This window comes from Otolemur garnettii, unplaced genomic scaffold, assembly GCF_000181295.1.
Source record: "Otolemur garnettii isolate 467f Iridium unplaced genomic scaffold, OtoGar3 scaffold00050, whole genome shotgun sequence".
NCBI classification, from domain to species: Eukaryota; Metazoa; Chordata; class Mammalia; order Primates; family Galagidae; genus Otolemur; species Otolemur garnettii.
This window is the reverse complement of record NW_003852445.1, coordinates 1,999,132-2,011,690: the sequence shown is the minus strand read 5'-3', so window position 1 is coordinate 2,011,690 and position 12,559 is coordinate 1,999,132. Positions and strand designations below refer to the sequence as shown.

Here is a 12,559-nt window from a genome sequence, read left to right as displayed (position 1 = left end):
TCCAGGGCCGTCCCTTTTTGCACCTGGAGGGGAGGATGTGACTTCTGGTCTGAGAGACCGGGTGGGTTCCTCTCCCCTTCCCTGTGCACCTTCCTAACTCCTCCGTAGCTTCTTCCTGCCCTTTTATGATGCCTCTAGGCGAGGGGAGATGGCAGGCGTCTCCCCCACTCCTCCTGTACCCCGAATTCCCCTCCCTCGGGCGTAGAGGCCAGCTCCACAGGCAGCTGAGCATGACCCACCTCTCTTCCTCCACCTGCAGACCCCGCTGAAGCTGTGCCAACATGTGTGACGATGAGGAGACAACCGCGCTGGTGTGCGACAACGGCTCCGGGCTGGTGAAGGCCGGCTTTGCGGGCGATGATGCGCCCCGGGCTGTCTTCCCTTCCATCGTGGGCCGCCCGCGCCACCAGGTAAGCTTCCTACCTGGCCTGACCTGCTCCTACCAGGGGCAGTCCCCAGTGCCACCCCACACCCCTTCCTGCCACCTCCTGGGTCCCCAGGTCTAGGGAATATCTCACCCAACCTTCCTGTGTCATGACCTCTTCAGGTCAAGTTAGGAAAAGTTGAATCAGTTTCAAATCCAAGCCAAGACAAGCAGTACCCTACCAGACTACAGCATATCAAGAAATACTCGTGTTCCCCCAGTCTACTGGAGCCGCTGGCCTCGCCAAAGGCCCACTCCCTGGAATGAAAAGCCATCAGCTTCTCTCCATTCATGGCCTTCTAGATTTTTTAGGTCTCATTATCTTCTTCTGTGCCTCTGATACACTTGGCTTTCTCCACTGTCCTTCCATTTCAGTGCTGCTCAAAACAGATAAGGACATAATCCCTCTTATCCACCCAGGACCCAGTCCACATTCCTGTCTCTCTTGTTCACAGCCAGTTTGCAGGGCTCCCCAAGATGTAATCTATCTCCTTCCTGGCTGATGCATTTTTAGAAGCCAGGCGTGACAGAAGCAGCAAGTGCCATGGTGATAGTGACATACCACCTCGTTTATTAAAAGAAATGCCGTGCTCTCTGGGTTTGTCACATGCCTGGCCAGACAGGCTGGCAAGGAGGAGAGCTATCGTCCTCAGTGGTGGTGAGTGATGGCTTCTCCAGGACAGCTCTGCACAGGCTGGGTCTCACTGTCAGGGTGAAAGCGGCACATCAGCCCCTCTTTATATGCTCATTTGATAAATGTCAAAATCTTTTCTTAGGAGAAATACAGTGTGTCATTGATTCAGTCATTCCAAAATGCAGTCATCCGTATTCTAATTGACATGGGTGATCAGCTTAGTAATTTAATGAGGCATTATGATATTTTTAAAATGAGATACTTCTTCAGTGAAATGGCATTATTTTTCCCCCCTAGGTATGTTCTAGACAATAGTTATACATCTTTAGGGGAGGGAGAAGAGATAGCACATGGCAGATTTTAAATGATTCTTCTAAATTGGGGTAAAATCCTATTGTCTATTATTTCTGGTATTTTTAAGATGGTCCTTGACCTGGGCTGTTAGATAACAATTGATCAGGCATTGGTGATATTCCTGACATGGGGGGAGCATGACTTTCTCTTTCTTCTTATAGGGAGTCATGGTGGGTATGGGTCAGAAGGACTCCTATGTAGGGGATGAAGCCCAGAGCAAGCGAGGCATCCTGACCCTGAAGTACCCCATTGAGCACGGCATCATCACCAACTGGGACGACATGGAGAAGATTTGGCATCACACCTTCTACAATGAGCTCCGTGTGGCTCCCGAGGAGCACCCCACCCTGCTCACCGAGGCCCCACTGAACCCCAAGGCCAACCGTGAGAAGATGACCCAGATCATGTTTGAGACCTTCAACGTCCCTGCCATGTATGTGGCCATCCAGGCGGTGCTGTCTCTCTATGCTTCTGGCCGTACCACAGGTATTCCTGGGTCCTGGGGATGATTTCTGAGTAATCACATTCCCACATCGTTGATCTTGCTGAAAATTACATTCCCAGATTGGGAAAGAAATAATCCCTTCCCTCACACTCTCTAGCAAGGTGTCTGTGCTGAGAGAGAGGATAGTACCCAAGGTTAGTTTCGGAGCATACTTACTATAACAGCTGATAGCTTGGGGAGTTAGATCCTTCCTTTATTTAAAGTATGTGATGTCAGATACTGAGGCTCAGCACCTTGTGGCAACCTGGAATGCAGCAGTCATTGGTGTGTGTCTATATCATTACATCCCCTGGGCAAGCATCCCCAAGGAGAACACATATTCCCTCCAGGGGCTGAGTCAAAAAAGAGAGTATCATGTAGAATTTCCATGGAAGCAAAGAAAAATATACTTGTATGCTTACATAATGTGCTAATGGCTGATGAGCGAAATGGTCACTTGAAAGTGTCCTCAGGAAATTTTTCTGCTACAGTATTTAAAAGAATGTGCTGCAGTTGGCTTCAGATTTAGTATCCATGATGCTCATTTTTATTCTTTGTGTCTAAGTGATCTAATTTTATCTGAATCAATTCCCATTGCTAGTATCTCTCAGCCAAGGTTAATCAGACTTTGTCATGGCTGAAGCAGTGGTGGTGTCCTCAGGAATTTACCTTATTCTTGTCTGTTTCCGGCCCTTCCAGGGATTGTTCTGGACTCCGGGGATGGTGTAACTCACAACGTCCCCATCTATGAGGGCTACGCTTTGCCCCATGCCATCATGCGTTTGGATCTGGCTGGTCGGGACCTCACTGACTATCTCATGAAGATCCTCACAGAGCGTGGCTACTCCTTTGTCACCACCGGTGCGTGCATGTGTGTGTGTGTGTGTATGTGTGCGTGCGCATGTCATCCGCCATAGCATGAGCGTGCTTTTTTTCCTCCCTCGATGAATCCACGTATCTCCTCACTACTGACTTCCTTTTTTAAAACTTGATTGTGATGCCCTTTATTTCTGCAGCTGAACGTGAAATTGTCCGTGACATTAAAGAGAAGCTGTGCTATGTTGCCCTTGATTTTGAGAATGAGATGGCCACAGCTGCCTCTTCCTCCTCCTTGGAGAAGAGCTATGAGCTGCCTGATGGCCAAGTCATCACTATTGGCAATGAGCGCTTCCGCTGCCCTGAGACGCTCTTCCAGCCCTCCTTCATTGGTGAGTGGTGGGTTCTGGTGTAGAGGCATGCATGGCTTTGCCCTGGAACTCTTAGGGTCTCCTACAGTAAAATTTGTTATAATTAGGAAGGAGCAAAGGGCCCATGAATTTAAAAAAGTCATAGCTTGGAGTCCCACACAGCTCAGCCTCAAGTCCTGATGGCTCATTTAAGGGAAAGTCTGTATTCTGCTCTAGTGATATGATGAAGGATGACATACCGAGTTCATCTCAAAATACAGCCTAGGCAGAGTACCAAGTGAATGTCCTGTATCTACAGGAAAACCCGATTACTCAAGAGAGCTGACTTATTCCAATAAGTTCCATTGCCGAGTAGCTGGACTTGCCTTTCAGCTACTCATGGTTAAATGCAGCAACTGTCCTGCCCATAGTAATAACTGGACACCAAACATCTTTCCTAAGCAATGATTTCCAGAAGGTAGCTTGTCAGGATTTTATTTTGGTCCATAAAATAAAACTGCACTCATTTTAACTTAAATATGTGTCTCGTCTTTTTCCAATACATCTCCACACATCTGATGGCTACAGGAGGTGTTCGCTCCAAGCAGGTGCCAAACACAGTTGTTCCTTTCTTGGCAGTTTATACTGTCAGACACCTGTTCCACATATGCCCTGCAGTGTATCTCCTAGGGGAACATATGTTTCAGAGACAAATGGTGACAGCTCACCAACACAGAGGGATCCTGTTCTCTTCCCTCCATCCTGGCCTGAACGCACCGTGACACTTCTTATGAACTTGTTCCCAGGTATGGAATCTGCTGGCATCCATGAAACTACCTACAATAGTATCATGAAGTGTGACATTGATATCCGCAAGGACCTGTATGCCAACAATGTCTTATCTGGTGGCACCACCATGTACCCTGGTATTGCTGATCGAATGCAAAAGGAAATCACTGCCCTGGCCCCTAGCACCATGAAAATTAAGGTAAAGCACCTCTGGGGGTGGGACGTCCAAGGCAGGTCTTGGTATTCGAAGCAGAACCACCTTCCTAACTCCTTTCTCCTCACGCTTGGCTTCTTGTCCCCTATAAACTTTACCTTTTAGTTTCTCTAACACTTGTTCTCACACTTTTTCTTTTTTGAATTTTTTTCTAGCACTTTCCCCAAGATAGGAAACTCTAAAAGTGCTTTCAAGCGATGAATAAAAATAAATCTTTGCCAAGAAAAAACCACAACTCAATCTTTGAACACATTTTAAAAGCCCCAACTTTGGGGCTAGCATCCGTCATGCATTTCTCTTGTTGCCACATTATACTCTAGTTCAGAGAACTTGGGGAAGTCTATTTTAATAATGCAATATGTCTTTGATAATGGAAATGGTGAAATAGAGGAAAGTTTATAAAACTTGACTGGCCATATTACTTTGTAGTACGAAATATCCCACGTTGACAGTGAATTAGCATCTGGTATGTTTTTCTGTGATTCTTCCCAACATGTTGCTTGCTCCTTGGCTTGTCAGCGTTAGAGTTCATTGGAAGTTGGTCTTTTCTTTCTGCAGATTATTGCTCCCCCTGAGCGTAAATACTCTGTCTGGATCGGGGGCTCCATCCTGGCTTCTCTGTCCACCTTCCAGCAGATGTGGATTAGCAAGCAAGAGTATGATGAGGCAGGCCCCTCTATTGTCCACCGCAAATGCTTCTAAGATGCCGTCTCTCCTTGTCCACTTACCGTCAGGATGACAATATTCTGCTTCTTGGAGTCTTCTGAACCACCCTCCCTCATCTCTCATCAATCATTGTACAGTTTGTTTACACACGTGCAATTTGTTTGTGCTTCTAATATTTATTGCTTTATAAATAAACCAGACCAGGACTTGCAACCTACAAAAGCCTCCCCTTTCTTTTTGGAGTAGGCATGGGCTAGGGCAGGTGTTTGACATCGTGAGCATTGTAATATTACAGTATCACAAGGTTCAGCCAGACAAACGAGGGTGACAAATTTTGATTTTATATTTTGGGACAGAATCATAAATATAGTTCATATCTGAAAAGTAGGTGAGGTTTAATTCCATACAAGCAAGAAATGGAATAGAATAAGCTAATTCTCTGAGATGAATTGCAATGGTTGACAGTGAAAATTGTTGTTGGAGCATACGTTCCAGTTGTTCTTATAACTTTGCAGAACACACACATATATTGATAACGAAAAAGTCAAAGCTTATTTTCAATAAATTGGCTTTAACTTCTACCTCTTTGGACTCTTCGATTGTCTTCCTCAGCGCTGTGCATGAGACAGAAAGGCTGGCTGACAGTTGGGCTCAGCCATGTCCTGTTGCAAATACCCTTAAATAGATGAAGACCAGTGTGTGTCTGTGTGTCTTCAAAACAAGGACACAGGGAGGGAGCAGGAGCCAGACACTTTGGCCTCATCAGTGCCTAAGTCACAGGATAATGATCTTTAACCTCTTCATTTCTTTGACATTCGGGGACATTTTATTGAGTGAAATGAAGGCTGTGAGGTCCCGAGGGAGCAAGGAGAGGGAAGAACCACACCATTCTCTTGGCTCTGTGCTGCTGGACTCTGCAAACTGTGATGGGAGGAGCACAGCAGGCAGCATCTGAAAGAATCAGCCATGCTCTGTCCTTGGGGGGTTCACATACCTACACACAAAATCCCAGTGCAGGCTTTAAGGAGATAGACAGGGGTCTGGGGTCTTGAACATTGGTCTTGAAGATTGAATTAGGGAGGTGAGAAGGGCAGAGAGATTATCTCTGCAGAAGCAAATGGTGCACAAGCCTGGGGCTGCTAGGAGCTAATGAATTCTAGAAAAGATAAATTTCAGCCTCATTGCTGAAGCTTGAAAAATTTCTATTTTCAAATTGTTCATACACTGTGAGAGCTCGAAGGGGTGTTTGAATGGACTTAAACTTTACCGATGAGGGTATCAAGACACTGAGAAATTCAGCAACCAGTACAATGTTACACGGTTTGTGTGTGGAAGATTCACGGCAGGAACCCAGATTTTCTGATGTTTAATTTTACCAGTGCCTCTAAAATCATCTTTTCTCACTTCAGTCACAATCTATCAAGAGTAACCCAATTCTATCACACACCTTTGAGGAGTCTGGGTTCAAAATTGGGAGTACTTTGGGCTCACCAGTCACCTTTAATAAATTGCCACTGTCATTCCAGGTCATACCTGTGTCTTTATGCTCCTTTTTGAAAAAATATATTTGATCTGGGATCCAGACACAGGAGTAGGGGCAGGAAACATGAAAATGGATCAAAGCACATTTTCTGTGTTTAAAAAGTTTAGAGTTCTATATATAGCTTTTAGTACAGCTTCGTGGAAGGCTTTCTCTGCAATAAAGGCTAAATAATACATCATTCTGGTGGCATTTTCTTTGGATAAGTTATATTATTATAGATTTTCCGTCTCTCCTCCCCCCACTGTATCCCATAGCACAGATGAATTGGTTTAAAAGCTAGGTATCAATTAGGGAGATATGGCTCAGTTTGTCTCTGTGTCTCTTTATTCTCGCCTGTCAAATTGCATAAATAGTGTGAATTTTATCCTCTGAATACAGTATTAATGCCATAAGTACAGACAACTGGCTGGGTATCCCATGTGGTTCTTTCCATTTTGAGTAGAAATGAAATCTAGATCGATGATTTTTACTTAAAAAAGAAGCTTAAAGAATGAGTTTCTGATATTTGTCTAAGCATACAGCTTTTCTTTTTGAGACAAAGTCTCACATCCTAGCAAACCCATCTTAGCAAAAGTGCTACACACCTCATTGCTGAACACCACTCTAGCCTTCTTCGAAGTCCTCCCCTTGGGAAGCTCTGCAGCAGTGCCAGTGTTCAGTCCGTCCTTCAAAGCACTTTTTCAAGGATGAATTCACAAACTTAATTGTCAGATGACAACTCTGATGGCTATGGCAGAAGAAGAGTTCCAAAATTACTTTGAAGGGTGAACTAGGCACTGACATTGGTGCATGGCTTCCCAAGGGGAGTACTTTGAAGGTGACCGTACTGATATTCAGCAAGGAGGGATGGAGCAGTTTTTCTAGGATGAATTTGAGAATTTAATTGTCCAACTTCGTATATTGCTCAGGATGGGGAGCAGTGATATTCACAGGTGCAATTCTACAGCTGAGCAGCACAGGAATGTTGATCTGCTTTGTTCACCTCTCCTTAGGCAACCAGGTGGCTCTCACTCCTAGGAGGTCAGCATAATGACACGGTCAGCATATTGTACACCAGATGGACATAGCACACTACAGCCCAGAACTCCTGGGCTCAAGCAGTCCTCCTGCCCCAGCCTCTGAGCAGCTTGGACTGTAGGTGTGTGCTACCACACCCAGGAACACACAGATTTCTGTCAAGTTCTAAGGTTTTCTCATCTCTGTTTGATAATAAGGTATAAGGTATTGGAACAGCTAATCCTGCTAAAAGTTGTCCTTAAGGAAGATACTTAAGTGAGTGTTTTCTCAAGGCCATCTTGTATATATGTAAAAGAATTGAAATCTCTATAGTGATTCTGTCTTTGGTTGAAGTGCCATGCACAAAAATCTATATAGATCATAATATTTCTTCTTAATTTATGATAAAAATAGTATTATTGTTAGTTTTTAATACTCTCAAACACTATCTCTTTGTTCTTCTTGACCAAGAAATGATCATTACATAGATGTGTGTAAATATTCAAGAGTGTATAGTAAAGAGAAAAGAAAAATTACTGAAGAAAATGGAATGTTTAGAGGGGTAGGGCTGACGATATACTGTATCCAGGGCCTAGAACAATGTCACTGGATCTTCAGCTTTCTCTCTAGCTCTTCAGTGGGATTTATTATTGTTCGTATTGTGTTATGTGACATTCACAAATTCGTAAGTTTAAGCTTTAACCCTCAATGTGACTGAATTTGGAGACAGGCTATTTAAGGAAATAATTAAGGTAAATGAAGTCATGGGGGTGGTCCCAATCCAGTAGGATTGTGGTCCCCATAAAAGGAGGAAGAGACACCAGGAGAGCACACACAGAGGAAAGACCATGTAAGGACACAGCCAGGAGGTGGCCATATGCAAGGCAGAGAAAGAGGCTTCATGAAACCAGTCCTGCTGAAACCTTGATCTTGGACTTCCAGTCTCCAGAGCTGTGAGAATTAGAAATGTGGTGTTAAGCCACCTGGTGTATGGTATCCTGTTATGAAAGCCTTGGCAGTCTAATACAGAATTTCTCCACATGTTGGACATGATGGCCCAGGGGTCTTAGTCTTTCAACTTGCAGCCTCGGGAACAAAAAAGTCCCTTCCTATATAGTACCAGCAGAAGTTCCAGGGAAGTCTCTGAGCCTGGCCAGGTTTGAGAACTGAGTCATATCATCCCTGCTACAGGGACTGCTCAGTATTATTCAGTGGGGGAGGGGCGATTTTCCAAAAAAAGAAAACAAAATTATACAAACACCATATCCAATGAGCTAGAGCAGGAGAAAATACTGGGGGTGTGTAAGGGAGGGACCATCTGTTGGAAGACTCCAACTTTCCAGCTTAGGAGTTTTATTTAATTTGACAGGTCCTAAGAAGGACTCAAGAAGAGACATGACTTCATTCAAACAAAACTGGGAGGTGAGACTGAGATTCTTGGAATCATGATACTTGTAACTGGTCACATATTTTTTATACTCCATTATGGCCCAAGGATCCAGGAACCCAATGGCCCCTACACAATCAGATAGTTTTTTGAAAGGAGATAATAAGTCAGATTCACTTTATGGTTAACATGCTACAAATGTCATAGTTTCTAGTAACTAGTAATGGGGGAAGAAATTTTAAGTCTTTTTGGCCTAAAAGAACAAAAGTTGTCCATGTTCACCTTCCAGGCTCATTATGTAGGGAATTTCTTCCCTCGGCAGAGCTTGGCTATTGCTATGGCAACCAAACTCACAGTAGGAGGACATCACTGAAAACAAAACTCTCAGGGAGGTTGCAAAAGTACACCTCTGCTCATTGGTGAGCTTGATTCTAGATGTTTTTTGCAGTTCCATTGTCAGCCCTGCGTGCAGTAGATGAGAGAAAGCTTGACTAAGAGGATGAAGATCTTCAGTTTAACCACAGCTCTCTGAGTCCTTATGGTTCTGCCACTCCCCTTGTCTCCCTGGGAGAGGTTAGAGGGGAAAGGGAGCAGAGCCAGCTGAGAGCTAAGCAGAGGTGGCTTGCATGTCCTTTAGCATCACCATCTCCTTATTTCTCTGCATTGACTGCAGCTTCCGTGGAAATCAAGGTTGGGGAGGGGAGACAGAAAGACCCAAAGGAAGGCTGATGTGAAGCTCAATTAAGATGCAGCATTAATAGTAGATGAGAAGTGGACTCTGGAGTCAAGGGTAAGCAAGGAATTGGGTCAATAGGTTTTGTGTTTCACACAGAAAGATGACTTTGGGAAACTTTGGAAATACTGCTGCATAAGGACTGGGTAGGCATCCTGTGGGATAAGGTGCGATAGAGAAGGCACCACGGAGGAATTTAAAAGCAAACCTACCTTAGTGACAGTAAGGCCTCTTGAAGCCCAGGATCTATGCTTTGAGCTTCTTCTCTAGTATCTTTCATCCCATGCCAGCTACCTGGGACCTTCTCCCTAGTGCTCTTACCACATCTGCATTTACCTGTCCTTTACCTGCAACCTGCTAGGAACAGACTGTACTCGTGGAAGCATCAGTTACCTGTTTTCCCAAGGAAAAGCTAGAACAGATCTCTCTGCCAGAGAAAACATGCATAATTTACCAATAGTTTTATGCATATAGTTTCTTATTAGAATAACCTGAAGGACTGATGTTGCATGGGCTTGGGTTCAAAAAAGATTTGAGTTCAAAATCTAGTTCTGACACGGGCTAGTTGAATAAATCACTTTAAGTAAATTATTTAGCTTCTTTTTTATTTTTATTTATTTATTTATTTTGCAGTTATTGGCTGGGGCTGGGTTTGAACCCATCACCTCCGGCATATGGGACCTGCGCCTTACTCCTTTGAGCCACAGGCACCACCCTATTTAGCTTCTTGAGAAAAGAAAAGCTGATTAAAATTGTGCTCCCAGAGTCGTCATAGAATGGAATGACATCACACGCTTCAGCATCACTGAACTAAGTATACTTCCCCTCTGTCCCCTTTCCTTTTTTTCTAGCATGAACTTTGGGGGCTGGGTTGGGAGGGGAGTTAAGGGGAGAGGTGGGCTATAGAAGCCCCTTCAGATCACATTGTCATAGTTTCTCTTGAGTTTTTCTTGAGCCAAAGGGTCTGAATAGGAAAAACGAAGGAATAGAAAGCTCAGATGGAGGCTGGGCACGGTGGCTCATGCCTGTAATCTCAGCATTCCGGGAGGCCGAGGCAGTTGGATTGCCTGCGCTCACCAGTTTGAGACCAGCCTAAGCTAGACTGAGACACACAGCTGCCATCTCTGAAAATAGCTGGGCACTGTGGCGGGTGCTTGTAGTCCTGGAGGTTAAGGCAAGAGGAGCTGTTGAGCCCAAGAATTTGAGGTTTCTGTGAGCTATGATGCCATGGCACTGTACTGAGGGTGACAAAAGGAGACTCTGTCTCAAATAAAAAGAAAGAAAGAAAGAAAAGAAAGCTCAGATGGGAGGAAACAGTGAAAGGGCATTCATAAGAGGAAAAGAAGGCAGGCAAAGAGGAGCGCAAAGCCTGTTCCTTGGAGACCTGGAAGACAAATCAGAGAGAGTCTGGTGGGAACCAGAGGAGTTGAAGCTGTATGTGTGTGTGATAACGTGTATGCATGTCCACCTAATTCAGGCGACAGCAATCAGCAGAGGGCTGGGAAGATGGCCATGTGAAGAGGATGTGCCCTCTGATTTTATGTGCTCTTTATTTTTATTTATTTATTTTTTAGAAACAGAGTTTCACTTTGTCGCCCTCGGTAGAGTGTTGTGGCATCACAGCTTACAGCAACCTCCAGCTCTTGGGTTTAGGTGATTCTCTTGCCTCAGCCTCCCCAGTAGGTGGGACTACAGGTGCCCGCCACGCCTGGTAATTTTTTTGTTGCAGTTTGGCTGGGGCCGGGTTAGAACCCACCACCCTTGGTATATGGGGCCGGTGCCCTACCCACTAAGCCACAGGTGCCGCCCCCTTATGTGCTCTTTAACCCCCACCACCCTCCCCACCTCCATCTCATCCACATTCAAGAAACTGGCTTCCTCTCTTCCCTTTGTACCTGTGCAATAGTCATTGATGGACAGGTAGATTAGGGAATTTGATTCCACAAACGAAGACTCCCTGCTAACTCCTTTTCCTGCCAACTGCATTCACTAGGGAGAAACGCTGTCCCCACCCCTGCTCCTGCTTAACTCCTGGGTTCTGCACTGTGTGTTAATCTCACCAGATTTCTCTTGTTTTCTTCAGAGATTTAGGCTCTATGTTCTTTGATCTGAAATTCTGGTCAATGTTCTTTCAGTCTCAAGGAAAAGCCTCCCCCTCAAACCAGCTCAAGTGAAGGAGGTTTAGAGTAACTCCTAGAACCTGAGGACATAAAGTAGAAAAGGACTTTATGGGAAAAGAGAACATAGAGCTTCAAAGCAGCAGAAACCACAGCATTCCTCATTCTTTATCCCACTGTGGTGCCCCTGAGAAATGAACTGTAGCTCTCTGGCTCTCACGCGCTTACTTACATAACTCCTCCTGAAGGGATGGCCCTACGCAGACGTGTGTTTCACACATGGCCCCAGGACTAATGGGACCAGAGTTGGATATGTCTGACAGAGGACACTGAAAAGCCCAGCAACCAACCAGACATTTTTTTCCTCTCTAGTTTGAACTAAGAGGCACAGGTGGTATGGTTAGTTGTCTGTGGTCTCTGGAACTGACACACAGCAGATGGTGGCCAAGATGGGTAGGGAAAGCAAAGAAAGCGAAAACCTGCTGAGAGAAATAAGAACATGGGGCTGTCACGGCTCAGGGAACACAGAGAGTGGCTTAAACACATCTCTGGGGAAGGGCTGTGAGTGTCTATATAAGGTAGGGAATGTGGATGGAACAACACCCACATATGCCTTGCACCCCAGTCAGAAGTTTAACTCAGAAAAGTGTTAGAAATCTGAGGTTAACCTATCTCATGACCTCTCCTGGTGGATTTGCATCAAACTCCAAATGAATGAAATGACTATGGTGGAATTTTAGACATTGTTAAGCAAGTGGGAAGGATTAGGGTACAGGGGGAAGGGTGTAGGCAGGGTTTCTAAAAAATTATTCTACTTCTTGTGCTGAATCAATATCTCTATCTTCTAGAATTTTTCTTCACTTTAATCTCCTCCGACTAGCTTTTGGATCTCTGAAACTCAGACACTGATTTCTCCAAATGTTCATTTATCCATTTTTGGACACATCACCAGTCACAGAGAAAGCATGGCTGTTAGTCTGTTCTCATAGTCGCCCATGTGTGACTGCTGGGTGCTCGCCACATTCACTTGTAACTGTGGGTGCACTTGGGAC

At 44.8% G+C, this 12,559-nt stretch overlaps 1 protein-coding gene across 2 annotated transcripts; it reads left to right on the top strand.

The window, feature by feature from the left end:
* The first annotated feature begins 207 nt into the window (after positions 1 to 207).
* On the top strand, positions 208 to 4,947 carry ACTC1 (actin, alpha, cardiac muscle 1). 2 transcript variants are annotated; one of them, XM_012806354.1, is made up of 6 exons: positions 208 to 410; positions 1,574 to 1,898; positions 2,596 to 2,757; positions 2,913 to 3,104; positions 3,869 to 4,050; positions 4,624 to 4,947. In XM_012806354.1, exons 1-6 carry the CDS (start codon positions 282 to 284, stop codon positions 4,765 to 4,767), a joined length of 1,134 nt encoding a protein of 377 aa, XP_012661808.1. In that variant the 5' UTR covers positions 208 to 281; the 3' UTR covers positions 4,768 to 4,947. The 2 variants fall into 2 exon arrangements, with proteins under 2 accessions (XP_012661808.1, XP_012661809.1); XM_012806355.1 differs by having other exon boundaries at positions 282 to 410; positions 1,703 to 1,898; positions 4,624 to 4,767.
* The last annotated feature ends 7,612 nt before the right edge of the window (positions 4,948 to 12,559 follow it).